This window comes from Equus przewalskii, chromosome 18 (genome assembly GCF_037783145.1).
Source record: "Equus przewalskii isolate Varuska chromosome 18, EquPr2, whole genome shotgun sequence".
Classification (NCBI taxonomy): Eukaryota; Metazoa; Chordata; class Mammalia; order Perissodactyla; family Equidae; genus Equus; species Equus przewalskii.
The window spans coordinates 33082640-33106925 of NC_091848.1; the positions used below are offsets into that span (position 1 = coordinate 33082640).

Below are 24286 nucleotides of genomic sequence, written 5' to 3' on the forward strand. Positions count from 1 at the left end.
AGTAAACAGAATATATCTTGGGTCACCAAAACAGAGTCATGATGGTCCTTCAATTCCCAGACTTGAGCCTGTTTATAGACCAAGAGCCTGTTGAATGAAGTGGAGTCCAGATATCCTTGAGAAAGGACCCTGCTACACTGCCCACATTTTATACTGTGCCTCTTTCTCTCAGCCTTCCCCAAAGGGACCATGATCTACTAGCCAATGCCATAGGTCTCTGCAAGTCAGACTATTGTGATTAATGCTTTGGCACAGTTGACTATTATGGTAACCACACCCATCTTGTCTTTGGTGATTCAGTGCTGTCCCTTGGTCCCTGCCATTCTGGGATTCCATTACCCCCATTGCATTAGGGATCCCACTTTGGTTGTTGCCGTTCCTACTGTAACTTTTGACCTGCAGAGGAAGTTACCATGGAGCTCTTCAAGGATGCTGAGGACTCCCTCACAAATTTATTCCTCACAGTCATGGTGAAAGGTGTGTCCTCTTGACCCTCCTGAAGTTGGTGAGCAGGTCTTACAAGATAAATCCACTCTAACACGCCAGTCTCCCTAAGCTGTTGGATACCTTCCTCTACAATATTCCAAAGCAGTTCTGGCATTTAACTTCCGTTTGGGTAGGCCAGCTTTGGGGCCGTGTTTTAGACAACCAACCAAACTGTTAGAGACCTTTCTAACCCCTCAATCTAAAACATTGAATTCAAGATCTCTCCTGAGCAGGCCCAAATCAACAAATCCTGTCTGATTCAACTTTATATTCCTTCCGCCATAATCCTAAACTTTTAGGATCCATTCTATACATATTCCCCAAATTTCTATATGTATAAATTGGAAAAAGCATTCAGCTTTTTTGGAGTGTGCTGTATCTCCTCATGGGTCACACTTGGTGCCTCACTTGGAGCTTGCTGGGACTTGAGCCTAGTCACAGGCTGAGAAGCTAAGAGTGGTGGCAGGAGTAGCAAATTAATACAGGCCCAGACTAGGGCAGAGGCTGTGGGGATGCGTAGGAGGATGTGATGGTTAATTTTATGTCAACTCGCCTGGGGCATGGGGTGTACATTATTCTGAGCATTTCTGTGAGGATGTTTTTGGATGAGAGTAACATTTAAATCAGTAGACTAAGTAAACCAGATTGCCCTGTTTGATGTGGGTGGGCCTCATCCAATCAGTCAAAGGCCTGAAGAGAACAAAAGGTCTGACTCTCCCACAAGTCAGAGAGCATTCTACCTCCCTGATTGCCTTCAGACTGGGACATTGAATTTTCGCATGCCTTTAGATCCAAATGAAACATTGGCTCTTCCTGGGTGTCAAGCTTGCGAGCCTTCGAACAGGAACTACACCATTGGTTCTCCTGGTTCTGATTGAAACTAAACCATGGACTCTCCTGGTCTCCACCTTCCGGATCTTGGGACTTGCCAGCCTCGATAATAATGTGAACTAAATCCTTATAATAAATCATATATATAGTTAATTGGCTCTGTTTCTCTGGAAAACCTGACTAATCCAGAGGGAAGAATGAGAAGGACCTTAAGGAGAAAGAAGGGATAAGTCTTAGAAACTGATAAAATATAGATTTGGAGGACAGGGGAAAGAGATGAGAATGATTCCAAGGTTTTACCTTGGAGACCGACCAGAGGAGAGTGTGCTTAACTTAGATAAGGAAGTCAGGAAATGAATAGGTTTCGAGGAGAAGAGAGTGTATCTGATTTAGCCAGCCTGGGTGTGCGAGCCGTGGGATTCACGTAGGGGCACTTATACATTCCTGGAAGGAACTTGGGACCAGTTTTGGAAAACAGGTCTAGTTCTGAGAAAACAATGGGAGTCATCTCTACAGGGAGAGTTGAAATTTTAGAGCAGATGAGACCAGGTAGATGATCTCAAAGATGCTGCCCAGCTTTGACTCTCTACGACGAGTTTGACTTCTGGGATTATAATAGTCCTAGTTCTGAATATTCTTAAAATGATCTTGGCATCTAAGTCTTTCATTAATTACAGATTTGCAGTGTTGAATCGTGCCTCAGAGACCACTGCTGTTATCTCTCCCCCACCACCCCTGCTAGATGGTCTCTCTGTATCTACTAACACCTACAGGAGCAGGAAACTCCCAAGGCAGCCTATTTCTCTTTAGTCAGAAAGGGAAAAAGGCTGATTCTTGAGAGGAACCAGCATGAAAAGGGATTGAGGGAGAAGATTTGTCAGCAAAATAGAGGAAGCAGTAGGTGAACCAAAGAGGGACAAGGGGAGGTTGCTATCAGGGAAGTCAAAGGAGGATTAATCAAGAAGGTCCTGGAGAATCAGACTTAGGCTTCTGGACTTAGAGATGAGGCGACCACTGACGACTGAGGAGGGGATGATTGTAAAGGAGCGGTAGAGACCAAAGTCAGATTCCCAGGGGCTAAGATAGGTTTCGTGGGAGGAGTGGGGCGTGTCGAATGCTTGTTCAAGGGAGGGTCCCTTTAGTGGACTCTGTGTGGTCCCCTCCAAGAGCAAGGTGCATTTGAGCCTTTCTTGGTACTGGCCAGTGGAGGACCCACCTCTATTATGAATACTCAGGACTACCTGAATGCAATTTAGGAGGTAGGTATAGAAGAATCCAGCTTTGGATGATTGCTTTATAAAGCGGCATGAGCTTTGCAGATACAATTTTGTGATGGCTCATATCCATACACAACTAGACTGGAGTCATCTATTGCTGGGTCACAAATCACACCCACAACTGAGTGGCAGAAAATAACAATGATTTGTTACCCCATTACTTTTGTGGGTCAAGAATTCAGACAAGACACACTGGGGACAGCTTATCTCTGCCCCATGACGACTGGGGCCTCCTCAGCTAAAGACTCAAATACTGAGGAGCTAGAATCATCTGAAGGCTTAACTGGGGACTGGAGGATCTCCTTCCAGACATAGTCCATTCATGTGCCCGGCAAGTTCATGCTGGAAGTTTGTTCTTCCCTACATGGTCTCTCCACAGTGTTGGTTAAATGTCCTCACAATGTGGCAATTGTGAGCAATGCAATGGCCCAAGGTGGAAGCTGCAAATTTTGTTAGTGCTGTCACCTAGGAAGCCAAACACCATAAGGTCTTCAATATCCTACTGATGTCGTGGATCAGCCCTCTTCATTGTGGGAGACGACTATACAGGGTGTGAATACCAAGAGACAAGGATCATCAGGGGCCAACTTGGAGGTTTGCTGCTACAACTGACATGACAGAGGTCAGTTAAAGCCAGATCAAGGTAGTACCAACAGAGTGCTGAAGGGCAGGCAGCTGGCAGAGACCCAAGCCTAACTGATGGGGTCCAGTCCTGGCTATTCCAGCCAGGGAGTCTATAGATGGTGCTCCCTTGTCTATCAGATTTTTCATCAACCCAAATAAGCTTCCATAGGTGGAGAGATTATAGTTTCCTGAAAGGGAAGCATCAGCTGGGACCTTGAAAGCAAAGCCACACTAAGCCCCTTTGCTGGGCTGGACAAACTCTTTGCTTACTCCATGTCTATGGGATGCAGAGCTTCCGGAGGCACATTGTCTGTGGCTGCTAATGAATTCAGAGCTGAGCGGGAAGAGGTAGTGAAACTACAACAGGGCTTCAAACGGGATTCTCCACTGAGCAAAGCTAAAGAGAAATCTGCATGACATCGTGGATTTGGATGAAAATAGCCTCTCACCCTATGTAAACAGAAAGCTGTACATTCATATGTGTGCGGATATGCAACGCTATGCAGGAGCCCGCAGGAGTTTCCAATTTGGCACACTGTGGTTTAATGCCAGAGCATGTCCGCAGCTGTTCTACTGACCCACAGGACAACGGAGAGGCTCACATTTTTCCTTCTCATCACTCCTCCACCCCTGGTGGGAGCTTTCCTGCCATGTGGCCTTTCCGGATCAAATGATGTAGCTGGGGACAGCCGAGAAAGCTCACGCCTGAACACAAGGGCAGGGAAACCAGTGGACAAGATGTGAAAGGGCTTGGTAAACATGTGAGAGATACTGAGGTGCCAAAAGCACAGTGCAGAGCTGCCCCACTAGAGAAGTGTTGCCTAGAATGTGCTCTCTTCTCCTGGGACGTGGAGAGGGCAGGAGCCCCTTAAACAGGTGTGCCCTGTTCTCAAGGGAGCTCACTGCAGCTGAGACCTGCTGCGTCTGAACAGCTGCTTCTGCACGTGGTGACTAGGAAGAGATTCCCCCCAGGAAAACAAAGGCTTCTGTTTCTATTACACAATAATAGGCTCTGCTATTATTATAATTATTATAATAACCTCTGTTATTATTGTGCTGTGTGACCAGGGTAAGTCTCTACCCTTCCACGTGTAGTTTCTTCATCTCTGCATATAACAACCCACTTCTCTGGGGCTTGGACACACAGTTGTTAAGTGCAGGAGGAATGAGTCAACATCCACTGAACTCCAAAACACCATTAGCTGAAAGACTTACCAGGGACACTTTGGGCAATAGTGTTATTTTGCTCTCCAGTAATTCCTCTGGCTTCCTCCAGCGCTGTGGGGCATTGAGATAAGCCACTAGCTTGGAGGCTGGATGCCCAGACACCTGCTTGATCTGCCTTGCTGTGTGCCTAGAACACATCTCTCCCCAGGGGGACTGCCACTTTAAAATGAAGGACTTGACCAGTGGTCTCTGGAGAGTGCTGTCTACTCTATGGTCTTTCATGGCCTTAAGTCTAAAGGCTGGGGTGGCCACATGACGCATTGTGGCATGTGGAGCAGATGGACACCTGAGTTCTTGCCCAGCTCTTCAGGAGAGCTCAGAGATTAACCTATTCTGTTTTTTCATCTTGACTATGCAATAAATCACCTAGGGGAGCTTGTAAAAAATACCACCCCCCTGCTTCACCCAGACCAACTGAATAGGAATCTGAGGGTGAGACCCCTGCCTAGGTATTTTTTAAAAACCTCCCCCAGGTGATGCGAATGTGCATTCCAAGGCTGAAATCACTTAACCCTTCGTGGTTTACAGCTCTCAGCAGAGAGAGGCTCAGTCTCCACACTGACCCAAACACCCTCTTAGCTGGCAGCAGAGCTGGGACTGTACCTCGAAACTTGTGAACTTCAATCTTTGAAAAGTTCCTTGGGGCCAGCCCGGTGGCGCAGCAGTTAAGTGCACACGTTCCGCTTTGACTGCCTGGGGTTCGCCGGTTCGGATCCCAGGTGCGGATATGGCATTGCTTGCCAAGCCATGCTGTGGCAGGTATCCCACATATAAAGTAGAGGAAGATGGGCATGGATGTTAGCTCAGGGACAGTCTTCCTCAGCAAAAAAAAGGAGGATTGGCAGCAGATGTTAGCTCAGAGCTAATCTTCCTCAAAAAAAAAAAAAGAAAAAGAAAAGTTCCTATAAGTGACTTATAGATATCTCTATATCTTCCCCATCTATGGAAACTCTTGGCTTTCCTCAATAAAAGTCATCCCTGTTCCTAATGAAAGCAAGAGAGGGACATCTCCACATGGGGAGGGAAGTTGGACCCCACACTGGCTTATTTTCTGAGAGTCCCTTTCCCCTTGGTGATCCCACTAATCACAGGCGCTGCTATCAAGCTGGACTGTGGACCCCTAGTTCCCACTAAATACAGCTTTACTACAAGTTGAGGAACAACTCATGGGAAGTAGCCACAGAAAGTCACATCCACCAAGAAAATCTGCTCCCACTTCAGCTCCCTTGTCCTCTGAGATGGATGCCTGGCGGTGGCCTCCCTGCCTACCCCCATGTGGCCAAGACCAGGTTCTTCCCCAGAGGACCAAGAAGTTCCATTAGGCTTGACGGCTGTCTGCAGAGTTCAGACCAAGGGAGAAAGGCCAGGAGTCTAAGGCCCATCTTCTAAGTTTGAGCTTCCCCTCCTGCTCATTGACACTTGGAAGGACTACACTCCCTCCCGCCCTCTGTCTCCCACAGCTGTCAGACCTCACCTGGCCCCCTCCTCCCGTTCAGGAAGTGCACTGAGAGTAAATAGCAGGGGGTTGTTCTGAGATCCTGCTTTATCTTTTCCCAGCTAAGAGACCCAAGACCCTGTCACAATAGAATGAATTGCTGGACCAATAGTCAGCAGATCTGGATTCAGGTTTTGAGTGTTTGATTTACTTGCTACAGGACCTTGGGGACGTATCTTAATTCCTCAGAGCTTTCGGCATCTCACCTTCAAAACACGGATCTAGAGTCCTGCCCTGCCTCCCTCTCAAGGTTGTGGCAAAGATCAGTCTCATTAACGTGTGTGCAAGATTCTTATAAGCTGGAAAGACTGCTTGAGTGAGGGCCTTTATTATGAAGGAATTAAGGGTTGGATGGGAGTACAAATACTCAATGGACGTGTTTTTCAGAGAATTAGAATATTTTGTCCAAACCACTTCAGAGTTGGAAAATAGCTTCAAGGGATCCTTGCGTGGGTCTACAGTGGCACGTCTCTAGTATTTATGGGCTCCCTGAGGGCATACAATGGGGCTTACAGAGCGAGGCCCCAGGGCATACAATGGAGCTTACAAGAGGGAGCCCTCACCATAGACCTTGTCCTCTCTTGAGTGGGAGAAGCTGTCCCAGAGCCAACACCTCCATAAGGAAGGCTACATGCACCTGGGCTGTCGCCAACCAAATGTGATGATCTTTGCTACTATCATTTATTGTGCCTGGTACATGAAAGATGCTCCTAAATATTTGTTGAATGAATTGTGATTCCAATATAAGGTAATGCCCATGCTAATCCCATACTCTTTTGAGATCTGCAACTCGTCAGGACAAAAGTAATAAATATTACTGAGGATTAAATTAATTGGGGGGGGCCAGAAATAACCAAAGAAACCTCTCCAATTATAGGATAATACATATATATTCATTGTAGCTAAGGAGTAGGTGTTACGGGTATGTATTATACATACGCAACAAAAAGAAATAAGAACACAATTCAATTTCATAAAACTTTTCTAGTGACTATGATTAATATGTGCCCAAAACCAGGCTGGGCGCTGCTGTTGGCAGGGTATAGAGAGAGGTCACCCACAGTGCTACAATTGAGGTGAGAGACTGGACGGTGACTGCGGGGGAACAGGAAGGATTTGAGGAAGAGGTGGCATTTGAGACAGGCAGAGAAGGGGAACTGCGAGAATAATCCAAGCAGGGGATCTTGTGACAAGTGGAAACGTTGGGGCCTATTATGATTCAGTCACAGCAGCTACTGCTTGTTGAGCATTTGCCATATGTAGGCTTTCCACACACGGTCTCATTTACTGATAACTCCATGAGCTAGGTATTTTTATTCCCACTCTACTTATGAAGAAACTGAAGTTCAGATTGTCACAAAGCAAGCAAATGGCACAAACAGGATTCAGACACTGGTTTGACTCCCCACCGGTCCTTGCTCTTACACAGTCCAGCATGAATGGAATTAAGCGCTCATAGAGCGATACAATGGGAGCAAAGATGGGACAAAGACAAAGCACGGAGCCTCTTGTTTATGGACCCTGAGGTGTCTTTATTTAACACAGAGGCTGTGGGAGATACAGGAGGTTTTAAGGAGGGGGAAGAATGCGATTAGAATTGTGCCTTGAGGTCACTTGCTGGCCATAGGGATCGCAGACTAGAGATCGGTTAGGAGGCTGTGGCCATGATCCAGGCTGGGGGCGTGAGGAGCACAGCTTGCCATCAAGTTTTGCTACTCAAAAGTGTGGTCCCTGGACCAGCAGCATCCTATCACCTTGAGCTTGTCAGAAACGCAGACTCTCGACCCCCACTCAGCCCTATTGAATCAGAATCTACATTCTAACAGGACACCCAGCTAGTTCTAATGCACATTGAAATGTGACCAGCATTGCCATAAGGGACAGGAGCACTGCTGGGGGGCCACTCCTCCTAGAGGTGCACTTCTTTTTTGGATGGCAGATCTCTTTGAGAATCAAAGGAAAGCTGAGGACCGTCTCTGTAGGAAACAGCGCAGATGCACACCAACATGAGCCTAGAACCGCAGGGGCTTCACAAAGCCCTGAGAGCATGAGGACCACTGCTGGCTCTGTAAGGAATCCCTGAATCTCACCTCATTAATCACTTAGTTGGGGAGCAGTGGTGAGGAGTTTATAGCCAAAACAATTCAAGTCTGAAGCCACGGGCTGTCATTTTAGAGACCTCTTCAGAGCCTGGACGAAGCTTAGGTCACCCCAGCCAGGGCCAAGACTCTGTTCCCATCCCCATCCCCCCGCGCCTGCATTGTTCTCCAAATCCCCTGGTGATCTGAGCAGATACCCTGGAGCAATGAAGTGGGGCCCACCCTGGCTTCCTTGAGCAGGACAGGGCCTGCCTGCCTGCTTTTCTTTAGTCTCAGAAAAGCCAAAATTAGCCTCACTTTTGTTTCTTTTCTCAGGAGCCTCTGCATTGTATCTCAGGAAAGGATTATTGTGCTCTGGGGACCCTATCTTATCGGGGGGCGGGGGGAGGGGGGTGTGGGGGAGGTGATGAGTGAAAGGAAAATGGTCTTTGACAAATTGGTTCAATTCGGACAATCACGTGACTTCCCAGTAATTGCCCACCACTGCTTCAGTAAGGCTATTGTTTCAGCTCCCAAATATTTAGCCAAGTGGGCGGCCAGGGGAGGTTGGGGAGCGGTCAGAGGTTTGAGAACATGATAATGTGGGGAAAGGACTTTTTCTGGTGAACCTCTGGCGTTACGTTGGGAACGCTGATACCCAGCAGGCTCCGGGCGCGTGACTGGAGTTCTTTTTCACTCACTGAGTTCTTGCGGGGGTAAGGAGACACCTCAGGGGCACTGCCGGAATGCAGGGAGACGGGAGCGACTTCGGAGATGAGGGCTCTGGAGGCGGTAGCATGAGAACCCAGTTTGATTCAGCAATTACTGCCTCGTGGCTGGACAGGCTGCCTTGCTGACTCCTCCGGGGAGAGAGGGAAATATTCTTTTACCTCTCACAGTGAACACTGCTCAGAAAAGCAAAACCACGTGCCGTGAGCCAGGGGGCAAATGTGACTTGAGCTGTCTGCACTAAATGTTTCACACAAAGAATTCAAGGTGAGACCAGGCATTTGCCCTTAGAAAACTTGTCAAAAATTCCTGCATCTCCAGGGAGAGAGCGCTCCTGCTGAACCTCTCGGGCTTGCTCAGCCTGACATCCCGGGACATTTGGGAGATGAGGCTGGTGGCGGCAGCAGCACGTGAGAACGTGTGTTATCGAAGGGGAACACTTTTCCCCTGTGCTCATGCGGTCATCTATCTGATATGCCTGTGGGTGGAGGTGGGCAGAGAGGGGAAGGGAGTGTCCAGTCACCGGCGACAGAAAAGAGCCATGAGGTCATCGGAGCCTAAGGCTTTCCTCGCTGACCATGGGTAGCAATTGTCTTCCCAGCTTGCTTTCCCAGGGGCTCACCTCCGCTCCCACGGACGGTTCTGAGTGGGATTCCTGCTTGGGACATAAGTTTTCTTCCAACTGAAACTACGCCCTGAGGGCCAGATAGGGGATCTATTATTTGGCAAGAGATTTGAGATTTAACTTTGAGAACACTTTGTTTCCAGGTTCTGATGACAACTCCCTCACGTCTGATCCTACCCAAGATGTCACCCTCGCCTCACATAACTCCCTGCTCAGGAACCACTGTGTGGGCAGCCCTCACCCACTTTGCCCTTGCTCTCCCCATGAGTCCCTTCCCATTGCATCTCCTTAGGATTTGGGGTTCCTCCCCACTCCTCTACCCCAAGACCTACTGAATCAGCAAGACTTGAGAACCTGTGACAAGCAGACCACGCCAGGGATCTGCTGCACACTGAGTTTGGGAATCATTGAGCCAGCTGATCTCTAAGGACTGGTTTAGCTCCAATATTCTAGGATCAAGATGTTCTGAGGGATGGCAGGCTCCGGGGAAGAAGCACACGGCCTCCCACGTGCACAGATGAGTTTTAATAACCATCGGGTCTCAGGCTTTTTACTGCAGTGATTGTCTACCTGGGCTGCATATTAGAATCATCTGTGGGGTTTTTAAAACTCACACATAATATGGTTTCCAAGCAGAGATGAGATGTGTGGGTTTCTTCCCCCTCTTCTCTAAGAAGCAAAAAACCACCTTGGAATTGCCGGCAGTGGTTCCACCCAAAGGGTACGTGTTGGTACCAGGTGTTCTCTCTGGAAATCTCCCCAATGAGGTGCCACAGAGGAGAGCGAGCCTTCTGAACAAAGCGGGCTGTGGAGACCTCAGGACTGACCCTGGTAACTTCCTTTAAAAGAGTAGCCTCACTGTCTGGCAAAAGGGATGTACTCAGACCCTTTAGGCTCCAAGGATGGTCAAAGAAAAGCTGCGGACCCCAGGGTGCATCTCTGGGGTGAGAAGAGGAGAGTGGAGATTCTGGCTCCACCAGCTTGTGGGGCTGGAACTGAGTCTGAATCAGCATCCGGGGCCAGCCAGTGTCCTGGGAGGAGGCTGCGGAGGTGAACTGCTACATGAGGAGACCATGTCAGGGTCCCCTTGGCCAAGGTCAGCAAAGGGGGAGGTGGTGGTCCCTTCTCCAAGGGCCACAGCTGGGCATGAAAGGCTGCCGGGAGCATCTGGTGGGCACCAGCTGAGGATGAGGTAGGACCAGTGTCCAACAGTGACACCATGGGGCAGCGGGAAGTCACAGCAGAAGTAGTGATAATATTTCTTTGGTGTTATTTGCCCAGCATTGATCTAAGTGCCTTACACTTATTCATTCATTTAATAACAATTAATAGCAGTTCTGTCAGGGAGTCATTATCACCCCCATTGTACAGAGAAAGAAATCAAGGCAAGGAGGTTATACAGTTAGAGAGTTGCTGCCAGGCTGTGAACCAGGCAGTCTGGCTCCAGAGCCCACATCCTTAACCATTATGCACTGCTGCCTCAATAACAATAACCATAATTTACTGAGAACTTACTATGTCTATTATGTTCTCTGTGCTCTTTTAGTCTTCACCACAATCTGACGAGGTGGGAACTGGTTTTATTCCCATTTTGCAGATAAGAAAAGCGAGGCACAGGGAAGATAAGTAGTGGTCTGCTCATCGTCCATTCTCGCCCCTCTGGGAATGGAAGCCGGACTCATCCCAGCCAATCCCACAGCTGCTCCTTCACTTTTTGGAAGTTCTAAGCCTTTAGGGTTCCCAGAAAAGTGAAGCTAGTGGAAAGCTTCGTTACGGGATGCTGGGCTTCCTGCAACAGAACATGTGCACTCTTTAGTGAGGAACTGGAAAAACAAAGGCGGTACGACAATATTTCTACCTCCAAATTTGTGAGAGCAGATCATAACAATTTCAGGGGCCCCACCCCAGATTTGTGGAATCAGAATACGTGAAGGGTGAGGCCAGGAAATCGGAATTAAAACAGAGCCAAAAACAAACCACAGGTGATTCTGGAGCACAGCCAGCATTGAGAATTACTGCCTTGATTTCACAGTCGTATTTCCCTGCCCCCAATGAGCAGGCAACAGTGTTTCTAGGAACTGGTTCTAGTTTTCGAGTCCTCCTGCTTAGAAAGAAGCTGCGTGTGGGAGCTGACCAGAGGGAAGGAGCTGTTAAGGACCTGGGCAGAGAAGCAAAGCCCCAGGAGCCCAAGATTCATGCCCATGCGCTCTTTGTTCATGCCCTCCCCTGGCCTGCTGGACTTGGCAAATCATTATCTGTTCTTCAAAGGTAGGCTCAAACATCTTACTCTTAGTAAACACTTCCCCTGTTCAGCCTCCCCTCCTCCAGCCTTGTGCATCTCAAAGGACTGCCACTTGGGAGCCCACAGCTCAAACCTGGCTCAGAGCACTGCTCACCACATCCCTTCCCTGTGTTGTGCCCCTACCTTTCAGGACTGCCTGTTATTTACACCTTGCCCTTCTGCTCCCCTCACACCGGCCAAGCAAGGTGCCTGGGACATCATAACCTCTCAGAAAGTGCTAGCTGTTGAACGTAAGGGAGAGGAAGGAGGGAGGAAGAAAGATAGAGGGATGGGGAAGACGAAAAGGGCAAAAGGTAACACAGATGGAGAGTGGCCAGTGAAATCTGATTTAGTGTTGACCCCTTGAGCACATGTGACCTTTGCTCTGACCCATGGGTACAGCCAGTCCAGGCACTCATCTGGTTGCCCTGGAACTATGCACACAGAGTACTGAGAGAGAGAGATGAGAACATTTATGGTTTCACCAGGAACCATTTCTTATTTCTGTTGATGCTTATAACAATCCTATGAGATAAGTAGGGTAGATCTGAATAATCTCATCTTACAGGGGAGAAAACTCAGGCTCTGGAAGCTAATAAGCATGTCCAAGGTCACATGGCTGGTAAGCAGAGCATGGGTTAATCCAAATTCATTGCTAGACAGACAAAAATAGCTCCGATTCTTAAGGTTGGAAGGGCCCTGGCATATCATCTGATCCAACTCTCTGGTCAATGTGCATCTTCCCCACAACTTATTGGAGGAGAGGGGATGGAGCTGTGTTGGAATAACCCTAACAATGGGGAGCTCCCTGCAGCCACTGCAGCTTGGACAGGACCAAATGAAAGTTGTCCCTTACACTGAGTTAAAGTCTTTCTCTGTAGCACATAACCAGCAGCTCAATCCTCTCCTGAAGACCAGTGAAAGGCGTGTTCCCTTTCCACTCTGTCAGCTGTGCTCCACCGCTCTGAGACACCACGACCGACATCCTGGACTGAGGCAAGGCCCCCTTCCCCGGCCTCAGAGCGCTCCAGCAGAGGGCTGCCCGTGCTTGCTCAGCTGGCACACTGACTCACTCCCGACAGTGTAGGTGAGTCACCGCTTGCCTACGGGGATGTATTTCCCATTTGAGGTATATCAAAGGAGAACATCCTCTGCCACTCTCTACTTACGCAGGAGAATGTGGAGCATCTCAAGAGATCTCAATCCTGCCTCATAAGAAGTTCAAGGGCTTTACTCATACAACTCATGCTTCATAATAAAAATGTACACAAGGTCTAAAAGACAGACCTGGTGAGTTGGACCTAAAAAAAGTGGAAGCTACAGAACAAACAGCTTCCTGCATAGGATGTAATGATATACCTGAGAACTTGAGGGACTTTAGGGGTTGGAAAGGCCTTTTCAAGTTTTGTTTTCAGTTTTTGCATTCCATCAATAAGGCAGGTAGGAGAAAAGTAAACTTTTTTTGTGAACAAGAATAACAGGAATCAGTCTCACAGCCAGAGAGGCATGGGATCAGGACCTGCCCCAGGCCGTCTGGGTCCGAGGTCAATAACTGAGTCTGGTGTGTGTGTGTCACTGGCCAGAGCAAGCCCTCTAGAGACTCCCCAGGTGGTGACAGCCCAGGCAGTCTCGTGCTTCAGCTCAGGCCTGCGTGCCGGCTGCTCCCCCTGGGATTGGCGGCAGCACTTCTGAGCCTGGCGTTTTATTGTGTATTATGTTATCTCAATAGGAAAAGGCAATTCAGGGGAAGAATTTCCTTGTCACAGTGCTCCAGGCTTTCCATTGTCCAGCTTTCTTAGCCCAGGTTCATCCCCTGGGTCTGACCATTACTCATATCCATGGAGGCGCCTTATCAGAGCTGTCTAAGATAGAGGGTCTATTTTTTTCTCAGTACCAGACGAACTGGAATCTGTCCACCCTTTGTGGCCTGACATCATCCCACAATTAGCCGGTTTGAATCCAGCCACACTGAGAAGATACTCGAAAAGCAGCCCCTCGTCGTCCAGTTGTCTCGTTCACAAAGCCCTGGGACTTCAGAGCCCTCTGGGGAGATCGAGAGCCATCTCACAGAGGAGCTGACTGTGAGGGTCTTTACTCCGGAGCTTTCTTCCCCAACTTGTTTCTCTGAAAAACTTCGAACCTACAGGAAAGTTGAGAGAATAATACAATGACCATGCCTCTACTAGTCACCTAGATTCACCAACTGCTCCCATTTCATCACATTTGCTTTATCTCTTTCCCTCCGCTTACATATCCACCTGAAAAATATATACTTTTTTCCTGTCGAACCATTTAAAATAAAAGTTGTCAAATCATGATGCTTCTGTGAAAATTAATCAATGGAAACCTCATTTAAAATGGAGTGGGGAGGGGCTGGCCCCATGGCCGAGTGGTTAAGTTCGCGCGCTCCGCTTCAGCAGACCCGGGTTTCACCAGTTCGGATCCTGGGCGCAGACATGGCACAGCTCATCAGGCCATGCTGAGGCGGCATCCCACATGCCACAACTAGAAGGACCCACGACTAAAATACACAACCATGTACCAGGGGGCTTTGGGGAGAAAAAGGAAAAATTAAAAAAAATCTTAAAATGGAGTGGGGAGGCCAGAAGAGAGAAATCTCACGCACTTGCCACTCCATGCACACTACAGACCCAAAGAGGGGAGGCGGACCTTGCATCTCCCACAGGAGGTGATACTACTTATGACCCCAGCGGAAGGAAGGAAGGAATTCCTCCTCGTCCAGCGACAGCTCAGCCAATGAGAGACTTCCGTAACTCAGCCAATGAAAAGCCACCACACTTTCCCCAGTCTCCTCCAACGGACGCTTTACAACATACCCTCCCAACTTCATAAAAGAACTTCTCTCCTTTCTTTCTTTGGACTTGCCTGCCATTTGGTTTGCCATAGATGGCATGTCCTGAATTGCAATTCTTTTCCCCAATAAACCCATTCTGCTGGTAAATAACTGGCTGTTTGTTTTAGGTCAACACTTCTAAACAGTTCAGCATGTATATCCTAAGAAACGGCATTCTCCTATACAAGCATAATGCTATTATCACTCTTAAGAAACGAAACAAAAATGTTAGCTAATATACTGTACATACAGTCTTGAGTTGCTTAGCGATGGAGACACGTTGTGAGAAATGCATCATTTGGTGATTTCATCGTTGTATAAATATCACAGAGTGTACTTACACAAACCTAGATGGAATAGCCTACTACACACCTAGGCTACATGCTGCTAATCTTTTTTTTTTCTTTTTGAGGAAGATTAGCCCTGAGCTAACTGCTGCCAATCCTCCTCTTTTTGCTGAGGAAGACTGGCCCTGAGCTAACATCCGTGCCCATCTTCCTCTACTTTATATGTGGGACGCCTACCACAGCATGGCGTGCCAAGTGGTGCCATGTCTGCACCTGGGATCTGAACCGGCGAACCCTGGGCCGCCGAAGCAGAACTTGCGCACTCAACCGTTGTGCCACTGGGCCGGCCCCCATGCTGCTAATCTCATGGGACCAGCATTGTCTATGTGGTCTTTCACTGACTGAAACGTTGTCATGTGGCTCATGACTACATTCAAATCTCCTCAATTGTCCCAATAATCCCATACAGCTTCTCATCCCTCCCTTTAGAGTCCTTTACACTAGAACAGTTCTCTAGTCTTTTTGTTTTTTGTCTTTCATGACATTGACATTTTAAAAAATCCAAAGTAGTTACTTTGTAGAATGTCCCATAATTTGGATTTGTCTGCTTGTTTCCTCAAAATTAGATTCCAACTAAAATAGCTTGGCAAGAATATTTCATAGGTGATGATGTATCCTGCTCAAGATACTACCTCAGGAGGCACATGATGTTAATTTATCCCATTTTGGTGATGTGAATTTGATTATTTGACTAAAGTGATGTCTTCCAGATTTCACCATTGTAAAGAAACCCATTTCCATTTGTAATGAATAAAGTCATCTGTGGGGTGACACTTTGAGATCGCATGAATATCCTATTCCCAATAACCTTTCACCTAAAGCTTTTAGCAACCATTGAAGTCTTTGCCTGTCAATTATTATTATGGTGGATCACTTTTTCAGTTTGTTTTTATCTAATTTTAAAATATATACATCCTTATTATAGAAAGGGTGTAAAATACTGAAAAGTATAAAGGAAATATAATTTCTACATACACACAGAGAGCAAGATAAACATACAAGCACCAATACATGGTACAGTCGCTTATGAACGTCCCCTTGTCCAGTGTTTCTGTGGATTTTATTTGGGGGAGCATACATGTATTTATAACTCTCTTTAGTTTGTTTTGTCTAATTATATAATAGATATATACTAATTGAAAAAGTTTATAAAGCACCAAGTAGCATTAAAAAGCATAAAATTTATAAACAGATCCATGACAAATTTACTTATATATTTTCTTTTTCCTATGTCGCTTTTCTTATTCATACTAAGAACTCTAAAAAATTTCTGTTCTTTTAATTTTCTTTGAACAGCGACTTGGCTGTCCGATTTCCCCAGGGGCTCCCTCCTGCCTATTTTCTCTGCTTTGGGAGTAGTTTCTATCTGGCCTCCCACCACCTTTCTCTGGTCCTGGGGGATGTGACTGGCAATGAGCTGTCGCAACAGCAGCTGCTTGAGCCAAAGGGTTTCTCTTGGAATAAAAGGTGTTTATGCTGCAAATTTTAAGGGAAAGGGGATTTAGGCGGAGATAGTTTTTTAACTGGGGGATGTATTGAACTGCTTCCACAGTCAAGAAACCACTATTACAAGAATCCACGTAATCCCTTTACTACAGAAAGTCTTATACTGACTTATACGACTCTTCTGATCTTGTTAGTAAACAATGTTTTTAAAATAAAACAAATAAAACAAAACAATGTTTTTAAAATGATTGCTAATAGTGGCACACACTCTTGTGTTCTGCTTTTATTACTTAACATCTTCTTTTGTAGATTTTTTTTCTACCGTGTAAAGAGCTGGAATTCATGTTGTGAGAACGAGCAAGCCACTCAGGCACTGAACTAGATGATTTCAAGGTAATTTGGGTCTGGTCTTCAGTCTATGGTTCTATGGTCTTTTAGGTTGAATGGCAAAATATCATTTCTTCGTTAAAGTATAATGCTTACTCTTTGCCAACAGTGGGGTTTTGGAGCTTTATCACTTTTTTGCTATTCTAAATAGTTTTATGAGAATATTTCATACAAACAGATCAGTTTTAAAAGTAATTTCCTTAGGACAGTGTATCTCAAGAGCTGTCTGGGATCATCTGTAAGAGAACTACTTGGGGAGCCTGTTGAAGATTTCCAAGCCCTGCCCAGATCCAGGAAATCACTAGGGGTGGAGCCTAAGAGCCTGCATCTGAACAGTGATCGCACATGTCAGAGCTTTAGGATATACACGCATTCCACAAAGTGTGATTGCTAGTCAGAAGGAAAGGCCCATGGAACGGCTCTTTTCCCACGTGGCCAGGCCGTCCGTGGGAAAGATCGCGGCGACTCCAGTGTATGAGGGCCCTGGCTCCTGTTGTGAGTTTAGGAAATCCGTCCGACTTGCACTGGAGATGCTCCAAGCGCTGGGACACCTGCAGGAGCAGAGGCAAAAGGGTGAAGGGCAAGGTCAAGTCCAGAGCAGAGGAGTGGAACTTGCCGGGCTGTCGATGTGAGCCGGAGCGGGCTGGATGCAGAAGCTGGACCTGGAGCAGGAATGGTGGCTGGCGAAGGGGCCTGGTGTCCAGGATTCCACAGCGACCTGCACGGCGCGAAGACAGCTCTTAACACACAGATTTTGATACGCGAGTGGCCCTGTCCTAGCTGCTGTGTCTTATTAGCCTGTAATTATGGAAGCTGGAGATAATCTAGCTAAGAAAAAAAAATGTGTAATCTTAGAACCTTATAGCTGGAAAGCATATTTGAAATCAAACCGAATGGAGAACAAACAAAACGGTTAAAACTGATCGACCTCACCCAAAAAAAGAAGAGTAGTTGCCTGAGAAGCAGGATTGTTGGCGGCGGAGGGGAGGGGCAGGGCATTGTTGTTTTTCTTCATAAGCCTTTTGCTACAATCTGATTCCTTTTTAAAAACCGCGCACCTGCACTATCTTTATCTAAAAAAATAAATTTTTTTAATGTATTTGGAAAACAAAGACGAGAATGATTTACAGCACACCAGAAAGGATGTCGAGCAGTCTCAAAAACGCTGGGAACAGTAGTTATCTTGTAATCACCCCCTGAAAGGGCCAGAGGCGTGACTGGACACCCGGGGCCGCCGTCGGCAGCTCGCCCGAACCCCGGTGGGGACTCCGGGATGCGGGAACCCTTGCGGCGGCGCCCGCGGGACTCGCGGGAGACCGCGGCTACTCTGTGCGCACGCGCAGAGCCCCGCATTTCCTCTCTTCCCGGAAGTCCTCGGGCGGTGATCTGAATGGACCGCGAGATGCTAGGGGTTCGCGCCTTCTCCCAGAAAAAGGTAGGCAGTAGGAGCCAGCATTCAGTTCTGACGGTGCCCACAGTGGCCCTGCTCCCGCCGCGTCGCTTGAGGAGACCACTTCGTGGATGAGCCCAGTGGAGGTGGCAGAGGGGGGCAAGCGCTGCAATCCCAGCCGCAGACCCTGCGGACCGGGAAGAAGAGCCGCCAGTCCCGGCCCCTGGGGGACGATTTCCAGCTGAGTTGCCGGGAGGCTATACTAGAGTTTTCCAAGCGACAGATTGACTGAGGCACTAGCAGCGGTCCTGGATGCGCGGTGCCTTGTTCAGCTTTCAGAGTTGGGAAAAGAAAAAGCAAATCAGATGTTCTCAAAATCATTTGATTTAGCACCATTCCTTGAACTTCTCTAAGGTTGCCCCTCTCACCTGGTGATGACCTTTGGGATAATACCAGACAGGCATGTGTAGGCTCAGTGAAGAGACCCAGGTCACCATCGCACCAAATCTTGGGTTCGTTCAAGGCAGAGCCACCTCTGCCAAAGCATCAACTTGAATGTCAGTAAAACATCATGTGAAGCCGAACAGAGTAGAGCAATGCCCGCCCGCATGGTTGGAAAATTTGGAGGGGGATGATCAAGAAGGGACAGAAAAAGAAGTGGAGAGAATCTTGGAAGTGTTGCGAAATTAGTCTTGAGACACTCCTAAGACATCTCTGTCTTTCTTTTCCTTAATTGGTACAGATTCTTTTTCTCTCACTGTGGAAATATTCAAATATCCCTCAGTATAAGAGTTGGTTTAGCAAGAATGAGGCTTGACCAAAATAAACTGCCAATAATAGAATCTCTCAATGAAGAAAGCGAATGAAATGACCAGAATCCCTGAGTTTGGAAACAAGGTTTTATAAATTTTTGGTTTTCAGTACTGGAAGGAATCTGCAAACTTTTAAAATGTCAAATGCTGTGATTTCTTCATGTTACAGCAAAGACTGGTTTCTTTGTAAAACGGAAATGTTACTTTAATGGATAGTAAAACCAAAACAGAAAGAAGTATATATTCTATAATGAAACTTATTTTCCAAGTAGATCTGAAATTTGTCTTAATATTTTAATGTCTGTATCTTGAGAATTTATAAAGATGTCAGTCTTCTGTGGGAAACAAAAGTTCTCTGGCATTTTCATAAAAGGGCAAAAAATGAAAGAAATCTGGCCTTTGATTTTTACAGATGAGGAAACCATGACCAGAAAGGGAAATGACTTGACAAGGCTCACCATGAATCAGACCTGGGAACTGGAACCCAGCCATGCTCCTTGGCCCAGTGCCTCTCCTCATTGTGTGGGAGCTCATACCCCATTGTAGCAAACATGATGTGAGCGTGGCATCAGATGATGCTCATAAATGTCTTCATCTACTGAAGTACTGGTGGGGGATAAGGGGATTGGTTCTTCAGGATCTAGACAGGATTTTAAGAAAATCTTGGTGATAAGAGCTCTACTAAATCATAAAGACTTCTTTGGGAGATAAAATGGGTGAAATCCTTTTTTTTCAGAGGAGCTTAAGTAGGGGCTGGATAATCACTTATTAGGGTTGTCAAGGGTATTCAGACCTCTGTAGTCCCTTCCATCTGTGGGTCTGATTCTTGGGTTACCCACCAGCTTTCAGGGCATATGTGGCCAGGAAGTATAGGGAAGGAAGAAACTCATCCCTCTTCAACTCTACTTTGAGTCAGGTATCGTGTTGAGCATTTCATATGTGTTAATTCACTTAGTCTTCACAACAAGCTCTCTAGGTAGGTGTTACTCTCCGTCTACCTCAGGAGTTCACAAAGGTTAAGTAACATGTTCCAAGCCATGCAGATAATAGGCAGCACAGCTGAGACTGTATTACAGCATCTCTCATCCCCAGATGAGTGGGCAGGAGAGGATGCTTACACAGACTGCTCCTCAGCTTCTCTGCAGTGTGGGTAACCCCTCGCACCGCTCAGTGAGTCTTCAGGGCAAGTAACTCCTATTATCCTCCCATTCTGACTAACAACTGGGGATGAAGCTGCATTGGAGGCCCAGGTCAGGGACACTCCTACTAGGAGAAAGGCATTTTGCTTGGCACCTCTTCACAAAGGCTCCAGAGTTGCCGAATCCACTTCCAGTCCCAATGAGAATCTGCCTTTGCATCACAGGCAGTTCTCACTGAACAATGAGGTCAAACTCTGCTTCCAAAATTCTCAGTTTAATGGTTCACTCTGGGTGACAAGCTTGGACCATGATAGGAAGTATCATGATAGGAACTGCTTTGTGAAGAAAGAGGCTGGAACAATGAGATCTAGGAAGACAGTCAACATCTGGAGCTCAAGTAGTTTGTGCTGCTCAAAGCCAATAAAATCATTTGATGTTCTTGGGTGAATGGCCATTTCCAGTAGGATCCAACCAATTTCTGATGTCCCAGGGAGCATGAGCCAGCCTGTCCCTGAGAGAGAGAGGCTGTGCTAAAGGCAAGCTCCAGAGATGTCATGCTGTTACCATGCCTTCTGCCTTTCTAAAGATGAGCCTGTCTCCTGCCCTGCTGTTGTCACTCAGATTAAACATGTTCCCCATGTTCATTCTATATCCATGACTGTACACTTCTGCTTCCTGAAAAGTTGTGGCCATAGGGATGTAAAACTCACCCATCAGCTGTGGCCTACCTGAGGCATGTCAGTCACCTTCCTACTCTGGTATCTCCCAATGGCAACCAATTAGCCACAGAATTAAGTGCCAACTCCTTAGCCTCCACAGTCTGGTTCCTTTCCAGCCTCTTCACCCACCCCCTACAGTGTATACTGTGCCACCTATTCTGGCCACATCGGATTCCTCCTTCCTTGACTAGATTCCACCCTTCTCTACTTCCAGTCCTCTGTGTGGCTTCATCTGCTTGAAGGCTCTCCCCCGCGCCCCCCAACTCAAATCTTCATCTTCCCTCAAAGTACAGATTCAGTGGTTAGGATCATAAAGCAAACCTGACTTTAGCAAACTGCATTGTAAGACAACCATGGTCCAAAACAGTTGGATAATTGCGGTGGCTTTAAGTTCGCATCTAGCTCAGAGGTCACCCAGGGGATTAGGATCTCCACAGAGACCTACAGAACCAACCTGCTTCCTAGAGCCACCCCCTTGTTCATGCTGCTGGGACGAGCACTACCCCTTAGGAGAAACTGGGCAGCTGCAGCTGAGTCACACAGGCTGCCAAGGGTCAGCCAGGAGCAGAGCTGTGTTCCTTGGCATTTCTCCCAGTTCCCCTCGTGGTAGACTTCTGTGGCTGTGCCGGGATTCAGACGTATCGCTGTGTTCCACAGTGAGCTACTTCAATTCACTCCATCAGGATTTATTCCCTTCAGTGTTCCTCCCGCCTTAGCCCCATTGCCTCCACCCTTCCCCTCACCTGTGATCACAGTACCAAAATAATCCTACAGTGGGATTGCTGTGCTGGGATTGAACGCCTTGGCCATGCCTCTACCCTCTGCATGCCCTCAGTCACCTGCTGAAGCATAGAGTGCCTCTCACCTGCAGACCCCGTCCCAGCACACACCTCGCCCGGTTGGAGCAAGTCCTGGAACCTAGAGCAGTTTGCCCTGCTTGTTCTTGCAATGCCGGTGATCTCACAAACATGTGGTTGACCAAGCAGTCCTAACTTCCAGCAGAAAACTCAAGTAGGTGACCGGAGGGCAGGAGCCAGGTCCCATCAGTATCTGTGACTGTGTCCCAGACCCCCAGCACGTGGGCCCATCCCTCTCTTCTCCAGACTCAGCTGGGTCTTGCAGAATGGGGCTCTGCCGGGATCCAAACACATTAACTGTTAGAGAAACTCCTTCCTGACACCCGGCAGATATTCAGAGTATCGCTGAATCTAAAAGGAAAGGGAAAGGAGGGTCCAGTGTCCTTTAGATGAAGGTTTTTATCTCAAAGCAAGAGTGGTGTGTGAGCTTCTAATCTTCAGAACAAACTCTGGGCTTGTCCAGGTCTGTCCACAGGTCCCAGAGTCTTAGCTCCCTTCTGAGCCATAGCTCAGACCAGCCAGGCTCAGTGACAGTTCCTGGTTCCTCACTTTTATAGGCGGCCTTGGCAGAAGCTTACATTCCTGCCATGGGTGTCACTGCATGTTGATCAGTTGTCTTGCTCAGTTCCTGACAAACACTAGACCTTGGGTTCTGAGCTGATGTGCTGGCTCCAGAAAGTGTTACTCGTCGGAGGTCAAGTCCACTGGCCTCGCAGAGCAGCTGTGCACCTGGGATCTGAGCATCTCTACGTTGTCTTTGTTCCCTTCAAGGTTTACATCTTCAGGGTCCCACTGTGGAGAAAAGACAGAAAAGGTACTCTGGTGGAACAGACCCGTCCCATCTCTTACAATCCCCCCAGCAACAGCTCCAATCCTGGTTCTCATGGCCCAGACACAGACAAGGACAAACAAGTAGGGACAGGTTAAGCAGGCCTGTGTTTCTAGGACCTAACAGGGCAAGGATAACTTTAAATCAAGGAATTAATGGACAGCCACCCTGAGCAGACCAGCTCCGCTTCCCTTCCCATCCTCTTTTTCCCTGTCTTCACCAAGACTGAGTTGTGTTCCCTTTATCCTGAGAACTCCCACCGCCATGCCTAACTTATTCCTGGAAAAGACCAGGGAAACTCAACCTATTCTTTATGGCTCAGGTAAGTACCTCCTCCTCCAGGAAGCCCATCCTGACTGCTTACATTGAGCTCTCACTCTCTTTGTACTGCCTGTATCACTTGTTTGCAGCTGAGCGTGGACAGCCCTGCCCTTTCTCTGGGCATCCGCCTTGTCCCCTCAGGTGGATGATGAGCTCCGTAAGAGCAGGGCATCCGTCTGCCCTTGTCCCCCACATGGAGTTTCCTCTAAACTTGAGGTCAGTAGAGCTGTCAAACACAAACACTAAAAACCTAATTCAGAGCAGTGGTCACTGCCAGTGGCTATTTCATTGCTCTGATTCAGGAAGTATGGGAAATTGAAATTTGCAGGGGTAGGAGGAAAAGCTTAAACGAAGTGGGCACAAAGCATTGACGGAGCTGTTTACAAAGTCCTCCTATTGTTGTAATCTGATGGAGGAGAGAGAGAACTTCGCACACGCGCCAAGAGCAAGGGAATCCTTAGTGATGCCAGCACGGAGGCAAGGAGGGGTTGGGCTCAAGCTCTCCTTCTGCCACTGACTTGCATTCTCTTCTCTGGGCCTCAGTTTCTCCATGTGTAAGTTGGGATGTTGGATCAGCAACTAGATAATTCGATCTCTTTCATCTCTGAATTTTTCTGACTGATGATTCTGAGACATAGAGTCATATCTGACAGTATCACAACACCCAGGAAAGAAGTAAAGTCCACATAGGATGTGTCAGCCCAGGCCAGGCAATCTATTTGGGCAAGAAAATAAAGCCAGGCATGGATATGCACTCCAAGAAAAACACTCCACCAGCTGCTCAAACTTGAGCTGAGTCACACAGTCCGGTCCTTAGACGTCCGGGATAAGATTTTCAAGGCTCCCTGAGCCACTGACAGATAAAGCCCATGCCGTGCCAGTTATAAAACACAAGTTGCGGCTTTGTTTTGAACAGAAAGAAAGAGCGCAGTTCAAATTAGTGATTTACTGATAACCACTGAACCGAGTTCTCCTATTTGGTAACTAAAAACGGCATCATGTTGAAAAGACGATCTCATCCCCAGTCACCCTGCAGGCCAGCAACTGAGCTGATTTGGTTGGTGCAGCTCAGCCCCCGGTACCTGTCGGGGGCTGTGCCAGCCACTTCCAGTGCTAACTTCTCATTTACCTGGCAGACTTGCGGGGACACCTCTAAGCAAATTCCTTCCTGACATTATCAAAGATCCCACATAAAACGCCCCCCCTGGCCCTCAGCCTCTGTGGCCAGTTGCCCAGTGGTGGAAGTGGGGGCCTGTTCCATTCTCTGAGGATGGACAGTGATGAATGCTGTTTTCAAGCTGAGGCCCATGTTCTAGATCATACTTCTGATCACCAGAGGGCCCAGGGTGCTCACTGAAAAGGCTGATGCCAGGGACCCACCCTGGAGCCTATATGTGAGCTGGGACCTGAGGTTTGGCATATTAACATTCTCCTAGGGCGATCTTAGCCACCCGGATGTTTCAGAACCACTGCTCCAGCTCCTGAAATGGCTTCTTAAGAGTTACTCTTGCGCCTCCTGACCGGTTCAGCTG

At 47.6% G+C, this 24286-nt stretch overlaps 1 protein-coding gene and 1 long non-coding RNA gene across 7 annotated transcripts in view; one reads left to right on the top strand and one right to left on the bottom strand.

Moving 5' to 3' along the window:
- The window catches only part of LOC103560583 (uncharacterized), a 45623-nt gene extending 31655 nt beyond the window's left edge, over positions 1-13968 (top strand). The window contains exons 3-5 of the long non-coding RNA XR_011529169.1: positions 9516-11640; positions 12535-12740; positions 13545-13968. This is a non-coding gene — a long non-coding RNA (uncharacterized lncRNA). The remainder of the gene's footprint in view (positions 1-9515; positions 11641-12534; positions 12741-13544) is intronic.
- A 1912-nt stretch (positions 13969-15880) lies between these two features.
- Positions 15881-24286, bottom strand: part of TMEM44 (transmembrane protein 44) — a 37000-nt gene continuing 28594 nt past the window's right edge. The window contains exons 10-11 of one of the 6 annotated variants that reach the window (XM_070582573.1): positions 21613-22396; positions 15881-17405 (exon numbers count right to left, since the gene is read on the bottom strand). In XM_070582573.1, the coding sequence (XP_070438674.1) occupies positions 22286-22396 (111 nt within the window). In that variant the 3' untranslated portion in view covers positions 15881-17405; positions 21613-22285. Of the gene's footprint in view, positions 17406-18958; positions 22397-24286 lie in introns of those variants that run through there. The other 5 variants (XM_070582576.1, XM_008534733.2, XM_070582575.1 and 2 more) reach the window with 5 other exon arrangements.